Genomic DNA, 22,993 nt, shown 5'->3' on the forward strand with positions numbered 1-22,993 from the left:
GGCTACTTAGGGATATTTAAATCCCTTAAGTTTGATCAACAGAGGGGAGCCGCACATTAGAGGATAGTAGTTAGAGTTTTATTTTAATTTCTCTCTTGGGCACTACACGTTAGTTTTGATAGGAAGAATTACTTTTGTTTACTTTAGTTTTAGTTTTTTTTTTCTCTAGCTTGGTGATTGGAACTTGGCGGTTGGAGTAAGAAAGTGGTAGACGACTTTTGGTTATTTCAATATTGGTGATTCAATTTTATTTTCAATTCAAGTTTTATTTGCTTAGTTTAATGTTTGCTTTTAATTATTTGATTGTTCTTAGTTTAATTATGAGTAATTATTTTTTTTTAATTCGGCGAAAATAATGAAGTATTGATTTAATAATTTGTGAGACCTACTTAATCATATAATTGATTCCTATTGATTTCGATTTATTCTTTGTGTTTAAAGATAATTCTGATTTTATTTAAACCTGATCAACTTAGATTAAATTGGATTAAAGTCAATTGGTTCCTCCAATCCGTAATTGTTGGAATATGGCTGATTAGTGATAAAGCTACCATGTTCGTAGTAGGAATAAATTGGTGGATTGATTATTACTAGCATATCTAGCATAATTGGTCTAAACTGGGTTCCTTCCTCTTAATGCTATTAAAATATTAAATCTAGGTCTAGCTTCTACAACTAGGTTATATTTTAATAAGAGAAATTGGATTCCTATTGACAATTACTTATCTATTAAGCAAAAAAAAATGATTAATTGGATAATCATAATTGTTTCTCTTTAAAATATAAAATAAAAGTAAATTGAAGAGTTTAATTTTGTCGTACCATGTCTATTCAAATTTACTTAAATCATATACTCCACATTTTATTTTTTGAAAATAAATGACACGTTCAACCCTTTATTTTTTCTGCTAACCCATTAATAAAAAATATTTGTCTGTAAAATACACAAATAAAAATTTTGATGCATATAAAAATAATTGTTGTCATGTTTATTCAAGTTACATGGCATGTATGCACTTACGAATCACCGATGAAACAATTTTTCTGATAAAGTTTTTCTTATTAAAATCGAAACACCAACTAAAATAATGCAACATCATAATTCAATATTATAAAATTAAATTTAATAAACTGACCATTTTTATTATGAAAACGAATCATGTCTATTCGCAAAATCAATTCTTTGGATGATGTATAGGAACTTTATTTTAGAATTTGTATTAAAACAAAATGACCACATAAATATGATTAAATATGCAGTCCAACAATATACTATTAAACTATATGCAAACAAATAGTTTTGAACATCTTAGAATATTATATGATATATAATGATACTCATTATCATTTATACTTACTTTTAATAGTTAATTTATATATTTATACATTATCAATGAAAATCAATTAATTGGTAATTGAAAATACAAAATTAAAAATTTGTATATTTTCGAATTCATGTTTTTTTATTGAAATTATGTCGTGGATAATTTCAATTTTTTTATTTAGATTTATATTTACATTTATTTATATTTATATTATATATAGTTAACATGCATATTTATTTATTCAAAAAATTGTTCAGTTTCGATACTGATTGTGTATCGCACGAGTGGGCGTGTGCTAATATATCATTGAAATATGAGTTTGAAGTTAAGTTTTGAGTCTTTACGGTAACGGGGTTTAATACAAGAAACTTCCACACTATATGACATTGACATGGCTAGATTTTTTTGACATTTTATATAAAAATAGGAAGTCAGAGTTAAGCTAAGTGTGTGTGTCTACCTAAATTGCATAAAACATGATCATTAAATAATTAGTAGTATTATTTTATTTTATGTAGAGAAAGGTCGTGTGATGGCATATTTATAGTTGGGTCCAGCCCAGTCTCTCTGTCTCCAGATATTCCTTTTTAATCTTTATAGAAAGTACTTATATTGCAAGGTGGAATATTCACTGTCTATTTTATCTAAATACGGATTTTTCTAAAGCAATTTGGGTGAAGAAAATGGCTTTGGATATAAGAACAAGAAAATGACTGGATATAATATAATCTTTAATCTATTTATTGTGTTATTTTTTTGTATTTTTGAGTCCAAGAATCCGGCTTGTATCTGTGTTCATAACCCATATAAAGTTGGGCTGGAACGTATTATATTGAGTCGCTGCTTTTCTGGGTCTACATTTCTTCCTTTATATATAGGCTATATAGCTTTATTTCTCTCTTGAGTCGCTCCGCTTCAACCTGGCCCAAATTCTTATTTTTCTCAAAGTAATTTATACTATATTTCCTTTGTTCCATTTAACTTGATCTACTTTTTTTTTTTTTGAGTTGTTTTATTTGATTTGGTATATTTTCTTTTTCAATAATCAGTTTTTACTATAATAAACATGAGTTTATATATATTCACACACTTTTACATTATAATTTTATTTCTTTGAAATAACCGTATAAAAAAGAATTAGGTCAAGTGAAGTGGAACGAACATATTATATTACAAAAGTTGAAGATGGAACATGGATGATCAGAACATGAATTATGCATGTATATATACAAACATATTGGATTGCATGGACGTTTTTCAACCCCAAGAATTTTGGTGAGAGTAAAAAGTAAAGGAAAATTAAAGAAACTTATTATTATTATTATTATTATTATTATTATTATTATTATTATTATTATTATTATTATTATTATTATTATTACAAATGAGGCATAATTTACTAATTTTGGATCCTCTATTCGGCTATTCCCAACATTTTTTGTCACACTGATAAATTTATTAATATAATAATACACATTTATAAAAATAATTATTACCGTAGTATATGATTCAAATAAATATTATTACCAAAACAAAAAACTTGTGCCAAAAAAATAGTTAAGAACTTAGAATTTATCTACCCAAATAGTTGGAATAATCGATTTATTTATTTATTTATTCTTATACCCAACAAGTAATAGTTGGAATAATCGATCCTAATAATCAATTATTAACTATAAATATTAAAAAATAATTATGTATTCTGATTGGATATAATCAATCTTAATAAATATTTATAAAATTAAAGAAAAAATAAAAAGTTATACTGACAATAATACAAGAAGTTAAAATAATAAATAAAAAATAAAGAAAAATAAAAATAAACAGCAAAAATTTGTACAGAAGATCTCAAATGAAGGGACGAGACCTACCTTAGACTACTAATCCGATGATGGGGTTCGCCCATTTCTCTGAAACCTCCAACGTTTTGTAGGTTGACAATCTCCATTGAGAGGTGCTTAAAGGGGGCTTTATAAGGTGATTCTCACCTTAGCACCTCCCCTCTCCAATGCAAAGGTTCTAAAGGGGTTCTTAAATCCTCATTTCCATTTAATTCAATTTCTACACTTCTATTTTAAAATTTGAAATTTTCATTGAAATTTAAATTAAACATTACATTAAAAATAAAAATTACATAATTTAAATAACTAAAAAAAATTACGATAAATTAAAAATCCTAATATGATTCCTCGACGCTTGAGCACATCTTGGATCAAGTGGTTGTGCCATGCTAATTGAGCGTCCATCATCTTCTTTAATTCAAACCCGAAGAAAATAACAAGTCTTTGTCTATTATAAGAAGAACTTCTCATTTTTGTTTTAGGACGCGGATTAAGCACAGCTTCAAGAATAAAACATCAATTCAAACTTCAAGATACATATTCAATATAGAATAGGTTATATTTACAACTTTGAATTTCTTACATTTACACAAACCACAATCATATACATCAAATTTCACACTTTCCTCACAAGATACAGCTTAGACACACACAAAGAATACCATAAAGAAAATAAACAAATAAAGAAATGCATCAATTGATGTTATATCAACATGATGAAGAAGACATCAACGTCGAAACCTGAGAGCGACGACGTATGTTAGGAAGGAAGGCTGATGATCTTATAAACCTTTTGTTCATCAAACATGGATTGTGCTGCAGAAAAAGAAACCATGTACTGGCATAACTAAACACCTGTTCATTTACTGAATGGAATACCGAAAAAAAAAAAGGAGATTACAGTTTTAAGCTGATCATTATGTATGGAAATGAAAATTTACTTTTTCTTCTTAGATGCTTTCGCCTCAGCCATTTTTTGGAAGAGGGATCCATCAAAAGCAGCTCTTATTGTGTCTTTGTGCAGCATCCCGTGTTCGTCCTTGCAAAGGTAATGCAGTATCTTCCACTCTGTGTAACCAGCCAACCTGTCCACACAAATCCATGCTTTTTCATTGCACATTTAGGGCTTGACATAATCAGATAAGACAGATAAAACTGAGATGTCTTCTAATATATACTTGGCTAATAGATGCTGATCCCTTTTATTAAAGGTCGTTCGGTTTGGTGGATAAAATTGAGATGAGGTTTCCTGTGCGTATATCCGCAAGGTGCAGACCACTCACATATTTTAAAATGATGCTTGTAAGTGTCCCGTTAGACACTTTAAGAGACACTTACAAGTATTCTGTAAGAGTATGTGAGTGGTCCGCACCGAGCGGATGTCCGCATATGAGAATTTGTGTAAAGAGTATGATTGGATTATTTGAATTATTTAATTTTGTGTTTGGATTGATTACGGTATAGGATAAATTGAAGGATCATGATTAAATAATCAATCAACTTTAGAGTGACAAATAATCATTCATGATTAGAGTGTGGCTGAGCTATCCATCTCGAGCCGAATCATGCAAATCAAATATGATTAAGTTAGATTATTTTATCAATTATATCTTATCACTCAAACCAAATTCTTCCTAAGAATTTTAGTACTTGAAACAAGCGTACCCTTATAAAGCGTAGCAAAAAAGGCCCTAAAAAGAAGAGATAACTCAAACTCAAGAATAGAGCAGAGATGGTTTCAAAAAAAAAGAATAGAGTAGAGATGAAAAATATACCATCCAGCATAGTCCTTTGGCTCCCTGTTGGATTTCATGAACTTTTGCAACTCATCTGAAGTCAAGGCGTGCCGTTGTGTAAGGGCATGCTTCGCAAATATCTCTTCAAACTTTTCAGAAACAAACCTTCGAAATGAAATCAAGAATACCAGTATAAGACAGCCATATTTCTTACAGATGTTTGATTGCGATGCATGGAAAAGCTAAGTGTATAAATAATTTATATCAAGTTGCTAAATTATCATTGGAGATCAAAATAAATCAAAGTTTTAAGATTACTCACTTTTATAGTAGCAATATATAAGGAAATCCTATCCCACGTGGAACTCACTATAAACTAATGCGATCAAGAAAGGTATTGCATGTCACCAGTCATTAGCATGCAGAGGAATCATGGTCATCAAGCAATATAAATTTCTTATGTTGGTCACCTCAATTTGTCAGAAACTTGTGTGAAAAATATTCCGCTTGCATTGATTATCATTTTATCAATAAACTATGATACTTGTTTGTTAAGACAGTAAATCTTGATTATAACAAATGCATTACGTAATAAATTCTTAAAACATCCAAGGTAAAATTTAGAATCTCCTATGTGAAGAATGATGTAATAAGTGAAGTGTCTTGACAGATATTCTTGTAAAAGTGAACAAGAGAAATGTACCTTCCTTCTTTGTCATAGACACCAGAATCACTAGTATGCTTTGCCAGTTTGATGTTTTTGACCTCAATTGGAAATTGAAAAGAAAAGGGTTTCTCCTGCATCCAACAATCCAAACCATATTAATTTTCCCTTCATGGCTTCTACATTATTGAATACCAAAAGAGGAAATTCGTAAAACCCTCACAATATGACTTCCCTTGCACGATACATATCACAAATAGTAATTATGACATACTAGAAAACCATCCTTACGTGAGAAGTTGTTAAAACAGTTGTGTGAAGCAACATATGCTAACACAGAACATGTGAACAAACCGAATTTTGTCTTTCTCAATCATATGTACTTTCAACTCGTCACAAGATTGATACTCTATCCGTCCACGAAGATTGTATGGTGGAGTGGAGGACACGTATTTTAATAAATAATTTGGATGCATCTATAAAATAAAGAAGAGGGTACACTAAAATTGAGTGGACAAAGGGACTCATCAAATCTTTGTGGATGGACGAAAATAATACACCCTCGGTCACATTAGTAATGTCCCATTACTTTTGAGCAGTGCAATTAGTATATAAGTGAGTTGGTGAAATATATTTAAGTAGTACTATTATTTTAAGTACGTTGGCGTATAAACTGAGTTGGATATTAATAATATTTTAAATAGTTATTTTTTTTACTAAAAAATGCACTCCCTCCGTCCCTCAAACATCTTCTTCTCTTTCTATTTTCGTCCCTCAAACATCATCCCCTCTTTCTATTTTGGTCCGTCCCCAAAACATCTTCCTATCTATTTTTGAAAACAATTTCATTAATTATTACTCTTACAATTTCACTTTGGAACCCATTCTCCATTTTCAATAACTATTACTCTTACAATTTCACTTTTTGTGGGATCCATTCTCCATTTATCAAATACACAATTAACTTTTATTAAGTTTCAATATAATAATTGGGGCATTAATATGGGACGAAAGAGTAATGAACATACATTCTTCATCGACAGAGGGAGTAATTCATAATTCCATAAAAGGGATGAATTTAGTCATAGAAATCATAACCCCACTTTCATGTATTATTGTACATTAACATTGTTCATGAGTTCAATAGTTAAACTTGAGCTAATGAATATAACAACTCAGCAATGGAAGCTATGGTTATCATACGTTGCTACAAACAAGTAGAGAGATGACCCCCACTGACGACGAAACCAATGCAACACATGAATTTTTCTTTCTAAGCAACCACATACTGTATTTAAAAATAACTTCGTCACATCATTAATCTCAGGTTCCCTTATTACCATATTCCTTGTCGATGTGCTTCTTAACTACTTTCTGTGCATATTAAGACACTTAGTTCGGCAACCTACTGCCTCTCAACATGATATTAATTGAGCGTCTAGGATGTGAATTAATACATATAGCGAACGTGTACTATTTACAATTAATTGGATCGACAAAATTAATATAAATTTATTTATTATTACTAAGATGGATTAAAATTTTAAGATTTTCTAAATATCTTAATTTGACATAACTTAATCCATATTCAATTGAAAAGATTAGGATTGTAAAAATCCTTGTGATGAACATAAGGGCCAAGAAAGATCGACCTTAATAATTGGCGGGCGATTCTACTATTGGCCTTCGGTTTAAACTAGAACCGATCCGAGACAAATCGTAACTATTCATGTTGGGACTTGGGAGAACGAAGTGGAATTTTATTAGGGACAAATCGTGCGTGTGGGTCATTATCGGGTCGACACAATAACGATACGACACGATAAGGTCAAACACGAACACGATCTGTTAAGAAATTGCTAGATACGAACACGGACACGACACGATCTACACAACACGAAAACGACATCATCTAGTAAAAACTTGATTTAAAACGATCCGATAAAAATACTATAAAAATAAGAATTAAAATAAATAAGGAAGGATATGAAATTTGTGTTGCTTAGCCGCGGAAAAAATGACGAGATTACAAAAAAAAAAAAGCAAATGATCAAAACTCAAACTACGTATTTCGCAAATTGGGGTCGAGTCTCTTAAATTGACTGAAACTAGCAAACCATAATGTTTAATTGTGCATCCTTCAAAAACATCGTGGCATTTATGCATCTTTACTTCAAAAAAAAAAAGTTTGTGGCATTTATGTGATGGGCCCTATAAAATAGTGTTATGTTAGACATGAACCTGTTAGAGGGTACCTGAATCGTCAGAGTGTAGATATCCAGATATGAATACATAACCAAATTGCTGATAATATTGACCCAAACATTTGTGAAAAAAAAAAAAATGTTTGTTGGGATATGATTTACGCTGTCCTACATTTTAGGAGAGTCCATGCCCAAATATTCGAGTGGTTATGTTATGCTCCATGTAAAGAGACGGCGTTAAATCTACCGTCGATTTTAATTTTGTAGCCACTAAAAACACAAATGCAGGCGTTAAGTCGAAATATCTGTAAACGGAAGAGAGATTTTACCGGTCTTGTTTTCCGGCTGAGGCCGACGTTAATGAAAACGGCGGCGACGGAGGACAGCAACAGCCCCGCTCCAATTGCTCGAAATCCTGAATAAATCAACCATCAATTAATCTCACCATAAAAATCACATTTAGGCAATTAAGAGAGAGAGAGAGAGGAACCTTCAAAAGTTTCGGAGGGATAAATAAGGCCATCGTTATTTCTATCGAAGAACATAACGTGTTTCTGCAGAGCGGTGATATGATTGTGATCTTCCATTCCTGTATAGCATGCAGTCTCCGATTAGTGAATATGTAAAAGAGTATTGAAGAAAATGGGAAATCCAGAACAGAATTGGGAAAGGACAAGGAATAACTTGTTGAAACAGAATTAGAATCTCCAGCCACAATTGGTGCGCCCACGGAAATAAAGTAGAAACAGCGTGTTTAACACAGAAATGGGGGTTATGTACTTATGTTTGTGTGATATTTGTAGAAACGGAATGATAGAGAGAGGGAGGGAGAGAGGGGAGTGTAAACTTTGTGATTTTGTTTGTGGTTTTATAGAAAGAGAGAGGGGAGTGTAAACATTGTGTGACTTTGTAAATTGTGTTTTCCACATTGGAAGGTATGTATTTGTTACTCTCTTCCCCCACTAGTCTACAAATATCTCATTTTTTATATTGGGACGTACCATTATAAATATCTTATTTTTTTAAATATTTTTATATATTATTTAATATTTAAATAATTTTCATCAATTCATTTTATCTATTAATTACATATTTTTTAATCTCGTCTCTAAAAAGAATGTGACATTTATAATTTGACGGAACAATATTATTTTGTTGAGGGGGTATTTGTTATTATTAGTTACTATTAAAATGATAAGTTGTTGAATTATAATACTACATTTATAACAAAAAGGTTACATGGTAGATGTTTCTTATTTCATACTATTATAGAACATATCAATTTTTCCCCTATGTGCGCACAAAATCATTGGGACCATTAATTTTATATAATTTATAATTGGCCTAAAAAATAATATATATATATATATATATATATATATATATAATTAACATAGAGAAGTATTAACAATATATATAAAAATTATTATTATAAAAAAATATTAAAGGTTTTTGCAAATTATGGCATGCACTTTTGACCCATAATGATTTTTAGCCTAAATTTATAAATATAACTAATTAAATCTCTAATTATATCTTCTCAATATGAATAAGACGGCGCATCTGTTGAAAAAGAATGACAGTGTTGCTGAATCAACTTTAGACGATACACTTTGACTTAAACCATTAAGGGGCCGTTTGATTTGCAGTTTAGGATTGATTAGGATTAAAATTATCTTGAGAAATTAGTGTGGATTAGTATGGATTTATATTATTTCATGGGTGTTTGATATCATGGCTACTTAATCCTATATTATGTTTGATATCCATAGGATTATGTTGGATTATATTATCTAATACCAAAACTATCCTCACATAATTTTAAAAATATCATGTATGTCCACCATTACTTGGGCATTTGCATCGATATGCGTGAGAAAGGGTAGCAGAATTTTTATCCAACTTCTCAGTATTAAATTTATCCGAGGGGGGGTGGGCGGATTATTAGTATGGGTTAATCCCACAAAATAGCATGGAGAAGTAGGATTAAGTAGGAGTTGACCATATTAACTGCACATGATATCAAACATCACACTAATCTGTATTAATTTAATTTATCCTACCTATAAACCCATATCAAACAGGCCCTAAGTGAACAACAAATATAAGTATAAATTATATTTGTATTATCTATAAATTCAGACTTAAAAATTACCATAAAGTACTAATATGGTCACTAGTATCATTCATATATATATATATATATATATATATATATATATATATATCTTTGGTTTTATATTAATTATGAGAAGAATAATTTTTCAATTTTTTGATATTTTTTAGGGAAGTTTTTTATATTAATTACTATATATTGTGAAATTTATTATAATTATTCAACTCTAACAATTTATTTATAAACTTTATGAAGTGTGTCTAATGTACAGACAAACTGCTAATGCCGGTATACATAAAAATGCAATGTTCCATAATTTTTTAACAAGAGACTGAAATTATTTATTTTGATTTGGCTTGATCAATGAATGTTATATATATATATATATATATATATATATATATATATATATATATAGGGGAGGGCTAGGGTGAAAACACCCCTTAGTGTATAAAATAGGAACTAATCTTAACCATTGATCTAAAAATCTGGACGGTTGAGATTGTGAATTATTTAGCTATCTAGTTTGAAGGTCATATACGTATGATTCACACCAAAGTTTTTTACAAGGGCTTTTTTGGTATAGTATTTTTCGAATGTTTATCTGCAACAATTATTCCCCGGAAATTGTGCTCAATAAATAAGGAAAAAAATCAGATTTTATATGATTGCTATGGAGAATTAATTTAAAATCAATAAAATGAATCATTTTAGGGTTTAGTTTCTACCATTTTTTGCAGGCAATTTTCTTCATATTTCGTCTGCAGATTCATTCCGCAGAGAACAGAAATTTATAACCCCAAAAAAGTAGGCGAAACTAATCCCATGTTTTAATGGTGAAGACGAAATCGAAGAGCTCCGGTGAGTGAGTTGTGATGTGCGATTTCTCTAATGGTTTAAAGTATTTGTATATTTGCTTACGAATTTGCATGTTTGCTTGATTCATGGACTGACTTGTACAATTTTTAATTCGCATGAATTAGTTTGTTAGTTTAAATGGTTTTGTCAGATTTATAATTTAATAAACAGATTAATTGGTGTCAGAACAATGTTGTGTGAGATGTCATTTTATTTTTTGTAGTGGATCTACACATATCAATTTTTTTTAAGGAATTCGTCTAATTGCAACTTTTCTATTAGGTTTGTTATTTCTTTTTTCAATATATGTGTATTCTTGAGATCTCTGAGATTGTAAGATATGAATTAATCAAAACTTTGGGTTTATTTTCTGGTGTTTCCCCCTTTTTTTGTAGATGACATGTCACAATGATGATTTTCGGGGGTATTAATGCGAATTTAATAATATTCATTTGTGTAATCATTATCTGATGATGTCCACAATGTGAATCGGGACATCATTTGTTCATGAACATATATGTGTTTTACCAGAATTGCAACCATGAATTAGAACTCTGTACTTTGTGTGAACCCGTTCAAAGGAAGATATTGCTAAATTATGAGTTTTTTGAATTACTGATATTAATTATGAATCAGTTTTGTTCTTGATATGAATTTGTTGTATGAATCACTCTTACATGTTGGCCTTGAATCAATTTTAGATGTTGTATGAATCCATAATTATGAAATTGCATATACGAACTTTATTAGCATGAACCATGTTGTAATTTGAAAATATTTTGTGTCGTGTCTGAATTGACATCTGTTTTGTGTATTCTGATTGTTTAGCTGATGATTGCCAGCTCATTAGGTAGTAATTGATTAGAAATGGATACAAGTTTGCGTGGGTGATGAGTGTGAACCCAACTGATATTAGATATGTGTTTGTGTGAGTGTGATAAATTTATATCTTTGAGGTTCTGTGAAGCCACAATCTGTGTGCATAACGAAAGAAATTTGCGCGTGAATTGCAGCAATGTGTCCAAAAAAGGGGAAAAGGTATAGTAATTCGGGAGATACAATAGACAGACAAGTGAAGGTTTGTTTATGTGACTTGTCCAGTATCAAGTTTGTTTTATGCAAGGAGATACAATTCCTCATCTTTATGCAGCACGAACTAAGCATAGGAATGACCCATTGCTAACAGAGTTGAAGCTTGCAATGATAGACGGTATGTTAAACTGTTATTAATTTAAGAGTGGTTTAGGTTGTACTTTTTTTCTATATATAGGTGGTACTTGAATTTTTGCATTATGTGGTTATATGTTTTTGGTTATGTTTGTGTATTTTTTGAATTATTTAGTTGTTTGAATGAATTAGGAGTTTTGAAAAAGAGTAAAGAAATGAAGGTTGCAAAGCAGTCTGCTGAAGATAATTCAGACACTTCGGTTGATGTTGGAGGTCTACCGTCGCTGTTATAAAAAAGACAAGGAACGAGAAGCGCAAAGCGGTGATGGTGAATTACAAGGAGTGGGTTGTCAGACGTCCAGAAGATTAGTCGTCCTTGTTGAACGAGATGAACGAGCATCAAAAGCAGTGGCGACATTAGGATTTAATTATTTGTTGGATCTTCCTATCCAGGATCTACCCGAGAAGCTTAACTACTGGGTGATGGATAGTTACAGACTTATTTGTGCTTTGGTTTCGCATTTGGTGTGGTAAATTGAATTCTTAGTGATACATTGGAGGTTTTGACAAATGTTGTTGATTATTCTAGATTATTTAGTACATTATGAAATTATGATGAATGTGTGGTCATTTATTTTGTACGAAGTAATAAAGATTGAATATTTTCAGTTTACGAAGATAAAATGCACAAACTAATAGGTTACAAAGTATGAAATACTGTCCATGGTTTTTTGTATGAAGTACTAACTATGGGGTGAACTGCTTCCCTTGTTTATACGAATTAGATTTGAGTTGGAGATATAACAGTGAGGCAATTGCATCGATCATTAACTAAAGTGGACCGAATTATCATTGTAGGACATGAACTGAATATCAATGTATGACACACAAAATTTAATAAGAAGTATAAGCTAAAACACTCAAATAGCGTCAAACTAATAATTCTTAGATTCATAAACATTAATGCACGTTATAAAAAACTGATATGTTAGTAATTCATTCAGCGTCAAGTTCATTTTTTTATTGGGGGTTTTTTAAAGTATATCGACAATTCAATTGTGTGTGACTGTGAAAAATGTATTAATAATCGAGGAACTGGTATGAATTGGCGGCACATGTGGTACATTTGTTACATACAATTGCATGAATATTTGAGTTCATCGGCATGAATTGATCTCTAGTTTTTATTTTTTATTAATTTTTGTTGTTGTGAAGAGATGTAAATACTAACTTATAATGATTCAATGCTTGTTAAATAGGAATTTAAGGACTGCCACGTATCTAATGGTTCCACAGTATAAGAGCTTAATTCAAACTAAATAGTTAACAACAACAGTCATAATCAATGGAAGTTTTTTTTTTTTTTTTTTCCCAAAGCATCAAAAATATCCAAAAACCCAATTAATGTCTAAGATTGAAATGTGAAAAACAAAAAATTGTTCAATAGCAATGAGATAATGAATTGACAACGCAGTAGTGGTAGTCACTCCTCGTCGTTCTCTTTGTCAACTACCTTCTCGTAATTACGTGAGTCAGAACAAGACGATCGCATTTCCTGCAATTTCTCCTTGGTTTATTCCCCTTTTCAAAATCAGATGTTAAATGGAAATGAAACATGATATATTAAAAATATAATGAAATTATCTACATACATTTGTGGTTACTATTATAATATAACATATCGTGCTAGAAATATCGTGCTTTTCTAGAGGACAGTCTAGAATTTGGATACAATTGATATGCATGCAATCAAATGGAGTAACTACTATCATATTACTAATTATATTAAATATGAATAATTAGTTTGTTATGTATGAATCACTGGGAAAGCTTATCAAATAATTAGAGTTATTTTGAATCATGAATTACAAATTTATTGTGTATGAATTAATTAAAAAACATATCAACGTGCTAGATATGCACAAGGGACATAATCTAAGATGTGAATAGAGAACTAATATTGGTACAATATTCACACCAGAAATGAATCACAAAATTGATTGCATGAATTATTTTAGCAGTTCCTGAATTGGATTAAAATAATTTTCGATCCATGTTATATCAAAACGTAATTCATGCAATTTAATTTTCGATTCCTGATGTATCAACACATAATTCATGCAATTTAATTTACGCTTTGTTCTATATTTGCAACATATTTCATGAAACTTATGGCGTGAACCACTACTTCATTATGAATGAATTAGAAAAAAAAACTTAGCCAAATCATAATAGATATTCTGAATCCGTGTTAACGCTATATGTAAAATAAGGGCAGCATAGTTTAAACTGTGAGTATGAATTACTAACATGTATGCATGAATTATTTAAACAATTCCTGAACCAATCGTAAATATGAGGAATTCGTGTTCTATATTTAGCGCAATTATATTCAAGGAATTTATATTGACAACCACCTAGATACTAAATATATAGACACGAATGCCTACAACAGTAAATTGAGTAGAACGGCGTACCAGACGACCCATATATATGGATCTTCAAGCAACGACGAGATTAAAGAAATCTCAAGTTTTTTGGGTTTTCAGTATGTAAACAATTGCACTGCATATTTAAAGAGATTACACGCTTAGGTTATGATTTAAGGAAAAAAAGATTTGTTTTGATATGGAAATAATATGCTAATAATTAATCATATGTTGGTAACTGATTGTGAAAAGTTAAAATGACATCAATATCCTCTAGCATCCTTTGCGTGTATATGTAGGCTGAAAACTAGGATGAAATCTGGCCATACGATCTAGAAAAATCAATGGGTGAGATCTGTTCCTATTTTATACAAAAAAACTGTTTTTATTTTAGCCCACCTATATATATATATATATATATATATATATATATATATATATATATATAGGGTCGCATTCAATGGAGACCACTCCCTTAGATAAAGAATAAAGACCAAATCAAGGCCATTCATCTCACTCCAATCAACGGTTCATATAATTTCCCGATTTGATTTTACATGTAATTAAATATTGGTTAATTACATTTATTTAATCCAAAAAGGGCAAATAAGTCCACTCAAATCTACTGAAATATGGGACCCCGTTGAACAAATCCCAAAAATTCCTCTTTTCCCATTCTGGGACCTGATCCGTCAATGAACATAATAAATGAACATTAGTATGTTCATTGTTTTCCTACGAACATTTCAACGAACATCAGTATGTTCATTGGTTTTTCTACGAACATATCGACGAACATCAATATGTTCATTGGTTTTCTACGAACATATTAACGAACATTAGTATGTTCATTGATATTTTCTACGAACACTTCATTGACGATATGCAGATCTGCAAATCCGGCGCGGCGCGGCGGTCGCCACCACAAGCGTTCTACCATAGTCGTCTTCATCGACTTCACCCTGACGACGCCGGGGCAACACAGCCTCGAGAATCCCTCCGCCTACGACGCCGGCAGAGCAGCAGGAGGAGGAAGAGGAGATGAAGGCGATAGGGGAGGGAGGCGATGGAAGGGAGAATGGAGGGGATGGCGGCGGAGCAGAAGCGGCGACGGCGATGTCAGATCTGGAAAAGGGAGGCGGCGGCTGTGTGGGAGAGAAAGAGAGCGTGAGTTGGAAGAGAGAGAGAGAAAGAAAATACAAATGACAAACCTAACCTTTATAATATAAAATAAATGAAATAAAATCATAATTAAGGGTTAAATTATCACCCTTAGATTAAGCAAGATCAACGCACAAGATTTGGTATTTATTCTTTATCTAAGGGAGTGGTCTCCATTGAACTCTCCCATATATATATATATATATATATATATATATATATAGGGTGTGGTTCTAGAGAGAATTACATTATTTGTGAGAATGTGAGAATCATCAAATCTAATGCATCCACTGTAAAAATTAATGCAGTCGCTGTTAAAATTAATGCACTCAAAAAAATAAAAAAATTGCTCCCTTCAGGATTCGAACCCAGGATCTGCATTCATCTAACAAGATGATGCATCCACCGTAGATCTTGATGCTTGAATGACTGAAAATGGTTCTCCGTTCTTATTTTATTTAGTGGTTCTTTCTTGAATATATACAGGGGAGGGCTAAAATAAGTATTTAAGATATAAAAAAAAATCATTTTCAGCCCTTAGATCATCAAGATCTACGGTTGATTCATCATCCTGTTGGATGAATTCATGATCCTGAGTTCGAATCCCAAAAGTAGCACCTTTTAAAATAAAAAATATGAACTAGGAACAATGTATGAATTTTAAGTAGAACACGTATGAATTCCCTGTATAAAGGTATGAATTACGAAAAATAAATTTTTGCTACCTTTGGGATTCGAACTCAAGACCATGAATTCATCCAACAGGATGATGAATCAATCGTAGATCTTGATGATCTAAGGGTTAAAAATTATTCTTATTTTATATCTTAAAAAGAGTACTTATTTTAACTCTCCCATATATATATATATATATATATATATATATATATATATATATATATATATAACATTCATTGATCAAGTCAAATCAAAATAAATAGTTTCAGTCTCTTGTATAAAAATCTTAACTTCATGTTACCAAAATTAAAAGGTTGAGATTAGTTCTCATTTATCACAATAATTTTGATTTTTATTAAAAAAAGTCCTTATATATATCTTTAAAAAAGTGATAAATCTGATAGGAGGATAACACAAAATAAAGCAATGTTCTCAAGAAAATAAAATAAAATTAAAACGAATAAAACAATGGTTACGCCTAGGGATGTCAATGCAGCCCGAAATTTGTGGGCCGACCCGAATAATCCGACAAAATTAGAGGGTTAGAGTTGAAAAATCGCAACCCGAAAAAACCTCCAGCCCGATTAGCCCGCACCCGACTAACCCGAAACCCGATAGGGCTAGCCCGAAAATCCGATGGGCTGGCCCAGTGGGCTGACGGAATTGTGACTGATGCATCAAGTTACAACTTCTGCTATGTTTAGATCTATGGTATTTGCTTAAATATATATATGTAGCCTCATTAAAAAAAAGTGAAATTAATTAGTTAGAATATATATATGTGTGTGTGTGTGTGTGCAATCTCATTAAAAAAAGTGAAATTAATTACGGATTTTTTTGTAGAAATTGATTATTAGTATCTCATTAGTTAGAAATTAATTATTAGTATCTCATTTTAAAGTGATACCAATTTTTTTTTCTTGTCAATGAGACGTGCATGGCAAATCCACTAATTATTCAGTAATAATCCAGATTGATTCTAGTGCATTGATACATGTTAAATTTTACTATCTCATTTTAATATAATTTTGTTTATGTAATCTTGAATATCTTATACTTTTGCATTTCATGCTTTGCAATATAATTTATATCTTTAATATCTATGTATATTTTATACATCATACATTAGATCATTAGGAATAATAAAATACAAATGATAATTTTAATTTTACGCCTTTAACCTGATTAGCCCGATGGGTTAGCCCGAAACCCGAAAGTTTAGGGTTAGGGTCGAAGATTTACAACCCGAAAAAATCTCCAACCCGATTAGCCCGCACCCGACTAACCCGAAACCCGATAGGGCTAGCCCGAAAACCCGGTGGGCTAGCCCGATTGACATCCCTAGTTACGCCATCTCGTTGGCATGTAATCGTATTCATTTACTCCCTCCGTCCGCCAAAATTATGTCATAATTACTATATCGGGTGTCCGCCAAGATTATGTCACTTTCCTTTTATGGCAATGGTCCCACCACCCTCTTTAATATTTTATCGTTACTAACATTCTTTATTTACAAAAAAACCACTCAAAATTCAATCTCAACCACTCATCTCATAAAGTGGTGGGACCCTTTCTCCACTACATCAAAATCATCACCAATTTTATTAAATCATGTGCCCAAGCAAATTGCCATAATCTTGGCGGACGGAGGGAGTATTTTTTTTTCCATCATTTTCACATGTTTATTATAATAGAAAATTTTCTCCATGTAAGGTGGAATAATTTTTGGGACAACTTATTTCACTCATTTTCTGTCTAATGTTGAATAATATTATTTTTAAGTAGTGATGTGAAAATACCTTTTAGTATTTTCAAACATTTTTATCACTAGTTAACAGATGATAAAAAAGGAAGAAAATATATATTTTTTTAATTTTTTTTATCAATTATTTTTCAATAAAAATTTCATATAGGAAAGAAGTATAATAAATTTTTTTTAACAATTATTTTTCAATAAAAATTTTATAATAAAAGTAAACTCACCCTTGAGATCTTAAGATAAGATCTTAAGATGAAGAGAGTAATTTCTATAGATGAAGAAAGTAATTTTTAAGAATCTCCATAAACACAGCAGAGTATAAAAGTCCTAGTTTTACCATGTGAAACACAGCATAGTTTGAATCCGGAGAAACAAAGTTATAAAATTAAACGTGGACCTTTATATTAAAATTAATTATTGCTTAGCTAATAATTGTGACATGATAGATTGTTGCGGCGAAGGTCAAGGGATCATACACAACCAGCTACGCTTTGTCAGAATTATTTTGCTGGTTTTCTAGTATTTACATTTTGTCCTGCTTAATGTTTTTCAGTGAATTTTAATTAAGGGGGTGTTTACTTTGGCACAAAATCTTCTGTACATCTAGGTGTACGGTACATTCGGGTCGTACCCGATCCAAATTCTGATTCGGATCTGATCTAATTGAAATATTTTATCCGAGTATCAAATGTTAGTGTTATTTTGACATAGTGTTAATTTAATTTATATGTAGTGTGTCATTTTAATATAGTGTTAGTGTCATTTTCGAAATAGTGTTATTTGAAAAACAAAATAATGTTAGTGTTATCTTCGAAATAGTGTTATTTGTAAAATAAAATAGTGTTAGTGTCATTCCAAGATTGTGTTAGTGTTAGTGTCATTTCAAGAAAAAATGGTCCAACTGGATTAGGATCTGGGTTGGGTACAATCCGGGTGTACGGTACACCCGAGTGTACAGGAGACCACCTCTTATTTTGGTGGATAAGCCTTGATTGATAAAAATAGTAAGACTAATCCTTTGTTTACTTTGATGGATTGCAACTTTAGGATATTCCAAGACCCTTAATTATTTTTATCCACCAAGCTAGTTTTCCTTAATTCTTATCCGATCAAAAGAGTGGGATTAGAATAATTCTATTTTTGAGGATAAAAATACTCAATCATTCATTTTATCAATCATGCAAAGTAAATATTCCCTAAGCATATTTTAACGAGGTCTGGCCTTTGCTTGCTTTTGTGGCATGGTTTCTTAGGTTTTTTTTCGCTCTCTATGTTCTTCGCTTTTTCTTTTTTCCTTTTTTTGTCCGCAATAAAATTCATTTTAATAACTCTACCCTGGTCGGAAACTGACTTGTCATTTTTCTTTGTACTTATTAAAATTATTTTTAATATTTTAATAGAGTAGCGTATTCGCTGGTTTTCTAGTATTTATTTACTCTACCCCTAAAAAAGACTTGTCATTTTTCTTTTCCTTATTAAAATTATTTTTAATATTTTAATAGAGTAATTATAAATTTAAATTTACCTTTTCTGCAAACTTAATTATAAAGTATTTTTCTTCTTTCTTCGGTCCAAAGTCCACTTGTTGATTGTTAAATTTAGTTATTTATTTTTGGGCGTGGGTTGCAAAAGAGTCTAGTTTGGAAATCTATATAATATATAAATGAGGAATTTTTTTTCCCTTTATTTTATCTTATTTTTTTTTCTTTTTTATCTCATAAATTTTTTTATTATTTTTATCTCCATTTTTTATATTAATTTAATTATTTTCTAAATATTATTAAATTTGATTTATGAAATAATATTTAATATGCAAATTTAAATTTAAGTTCGTGATAAATAATTAATATGGTATAAAAATTATCAAAAATAAATTTAAAACAAATAAGTTACTATGAATTTTTTTAAAATATTTTATTTTCTCTCTTCGTTAAAATTTACAACTTTTTATAAGCATGATTTGCATGATGCCTTAACTATGATAAAACCTTTACTATGGCATAAAAATTTATCAAAAATGAATTTAAAACGAATAAGTTATGAAAAAATTAAAATTTAAAAGATTTCGTTTACTCTCTTCTTAGTATTAATGTTGAACATACAATTTTTTCTCTCTCTTTGTTTTCTTTTATTTTTTATATGAATTTTATTTCATTTTCTATATTTCTGTTAGATATCAATTTTTATTTATATATATTTTAATTATAATAATGTCTAATGAAATTAAAAAGAGTGAGATTATATAATATAATCTCACTCTTTTAAATAAAATTTATATTCATCCATTTTAAGACTATTAAATTTTAAAAATAAATTTGAAAAGATAATTTTTTATTTATTAATTTAATATAAATTTATAAATGAATAATTAATTATATATTTAAGTAATAGATTGGTTTAATATTTCTTTTATATAGTTATGTTGGTCTGTAAATTATTTATTTATTTATATAAACATATTTTCTATTATATTTTCTCAATTAAATTTAATGTTAGATTGACAGTATATTGAAATAAAATACTCCCTTCGTCTTATAAGAGTGCACACTTTTTGTCATTTTGGTACATTCCACAAGAGTGTGCATCTTCCTTTTTTAGACTCATTCTTTCACTAATAAAAGTGGAACTCTTCTTCCACTAATAACACACTCACCTAACATTTATCAACAGTCATGTCACCAACAATCAGGCACACTCTTATGGGATTGAGCAAGTATTTTATGTTTTTTTTGTTATAATTTAACTAACACTATACGATACTCGTTAAGATTAGTGCTCCAGTATAGTCACTGAGTTGATAATTAATCTATACCTATATAATATGAACACAATTTTTCAATAATTTATTTTCTTCCGACAATTTAATGACAATTTTTTAATTATAGATATTGATTAAGGGCAATCTTTTAGAATGTAAAGAGAGAAGATAAAGGATAGAAAATAGATAAAAGTTAAGGTACAAATGATAGATAAAAGATGAGAGAATAAAAAAGTAGAGAGTAAAGACGAGATAAAAAAAAAAAAATTTGAAACTCTAGATACATACTTCCTTCGTCCCAATTCAATAGGTAACGTTTCCTTATTTGTATGTCCATTTTCAATAGGCTACTTCCTAAAAATGGAAAGTCAATACATAACAAATACTCCATCGGTCCCATTAAAAGTGACTTGTATTCCATTTTGGGCCGTCCCACTATAAGTGGCATATTTCCATAAATAGAAAAAAATTTAATCCTTTAAAAAGTGTTAGCACTACCACTTTGAACCAATTTACACCTCCTCATTAATTCATGTGGTGAAAAATTTTGAGCAACTTATAGTGGGATGGATATAGTTCATTATTTATATCAAATGTCACTGTGACCTACGCATAATTATTTCTATTTTCATTTAAAAAATATTATCTTCATTTCTCTCTCCAACTTTTTGAACAACTATATTTATAAAAAAAAGTTACTTTCTCTCTCATATCATCCAAGCCCTTTGGCCTATTGAATTGAGACGGAGGAATATATATTATTGTTTTCAAATTTATTTTTAATTATTTTTATATTAAATTAAAAAAATTATCATGATCTTTAATTTCAGATATATATGGAATATTTTTTCATAAATAAAAAATATGCAATATAAATATCTTACATATAAAAAGATCATTTGCCAAAATAATGTTGCTTTACCAATTACTTCTTAAAACCGTGAAATTTGATTTATGAAAAAAATATTCAATATACATTTTAAATTAAAGATTATGAAAAAAAAAATTAATTTGGGGTAGAAATAATCAAAACTAAATTTAAAACGAATAAGTTATGATTATTTATAGTTTCGAAATAAACCTTTTCCCCTATCCTATTTCTTCTCTCCTTAATGTTGAACATACTATAATCTTTTCTTTTCTTTAGTGCAATTAAGGAGTATATTGATTCATTATAGAACTCTTTAATTTTAAAATTCATAAAAAAATAAATTTAGAATGAATAAATTATGATAATTTAAAATTTTAAAATATTTATTTTCTCTTTCCTCTCTACTCTCTTCAATGTTTTTTTCTCATTAATTTCAATATGATTTTTTATTTATATTTAACTGTGTATGAAAATATTTATATTTATGACGCATAATTAATACTCTATAATAATAATAGTTTGTAATGCTAATTTTTATTATCAAATACGTTTCAATTATTTAATAAATATTATTATTATTATTATTATTACACTTTATACAAAGTTGAAAATTTACGTTTCAAATTCGGAGTTTCATTAAATAATTTATGTAGATTATTTAATTTTATTTTTAAAACATATTTAATCATTACATATATTTTAATTTTATTTTAATGTTTATAAATATTTTTTTAATTATGCCGCTAAATTTTGATGCTCGCCGTGCACTACGCGGATGGAACCTTGAAAGAAAAGATATGCACCGCACCCAGCAGTAGTGGTTGTCCGAATTAAGTGTAAAGCAACTCAGACTTTTCCTTTAGCTTTAATTAGCTTTTGCCTATACTTAAAAATCATCGCCATGTATATTCACTACGCCCATCTCTTATTTAATTGCTTTTGCCAATAATACTAAATCATCGCCATATAGTATTTACTACTACGTCCATCTCTTATTTAATTCATCGATCTCTTTCAATCGCTGCAAAAGGTGGAGTATATTATATGACTAATATTTGTATACGTAATCCAATTCGATTCCAGTTAAAATGTCTCATAATTAAATATTTAATGAAATTCATTCTTAACTTAAGACGGAAGAAATAACCATTTGAATTTCAATATTCTCTTCTTAAAGGCAGATCTGTAAAGCCCTAACCTGCATAATTATTTTAATACTATAAGTAATTAGGAATATTGCACAATATTTTTTGTCGTTTTCTTTTTCGGTTATAAATAAATAGATAGGATCACTTAACGAATTTTTGTTGATCCGCTAAATAACTTATATCTACGTAAAGTATGCGTAAGGTTAAAACTTAAACGAGTTAAGATGTGAATTATATGGTGTTGGATTAAGCGTGGAGGCAACAATTGCTTAAATCTT

At 29.8% G+C, this 22,993-nt stretch overlaps 1 protein-coding gene across 1 annotated transcript; it reads right to left on the reverse strand.

Annotated features, from left to right (window-relative positions):
• Positions 1-3,682: 3,682 nt before the first annotated feature.
• Positions 3,683-8,716, reverse strand: LOC130996053 (probable peroxygenase 4). The gene is made up of 7 exons (XM_057921558.1): positions 8,455-8,716; positions 8,261-8,359; positions 8,100-8,185; positions 5,606-5,700; positions 4,942-5,067; positions 4,108-4,251; positions 3,683-3,982 (listed from the first exon to the last, which is right to left on the reverse strand). The coding sequence occupies exons 2-7, from the start codon at positions 8,355-8,357 to the stop codon at positions 3,967-3,969; spliced, it is 564 nt and encodes a 187-aa protein (XP_057777541.1). The 5' UTR covers positions 8,358-8,359; positions 8,455-8,716; the 3' UTR covers positions 3,683-3,966.
• Between the last annotated feature and the right edge of the window lie 14,277 nt (positions 8,717-22,993).

Source organism: Salvia miltiorrhiza, chromosome 7, assembly GCF_028751815.1.
Source record: "Salvia miltiorrhiza cultivar Shanhuang (shh) chromosome 7, IMPLAD_Smil_shh, whole genome shotgun sequence".
NCBI lineage: Eukaryota > Viridiplantae > Streptophyta > Magnoliopsida > Lamiales > Lamiaceae > Salvia > Salvia miltiorrhiza.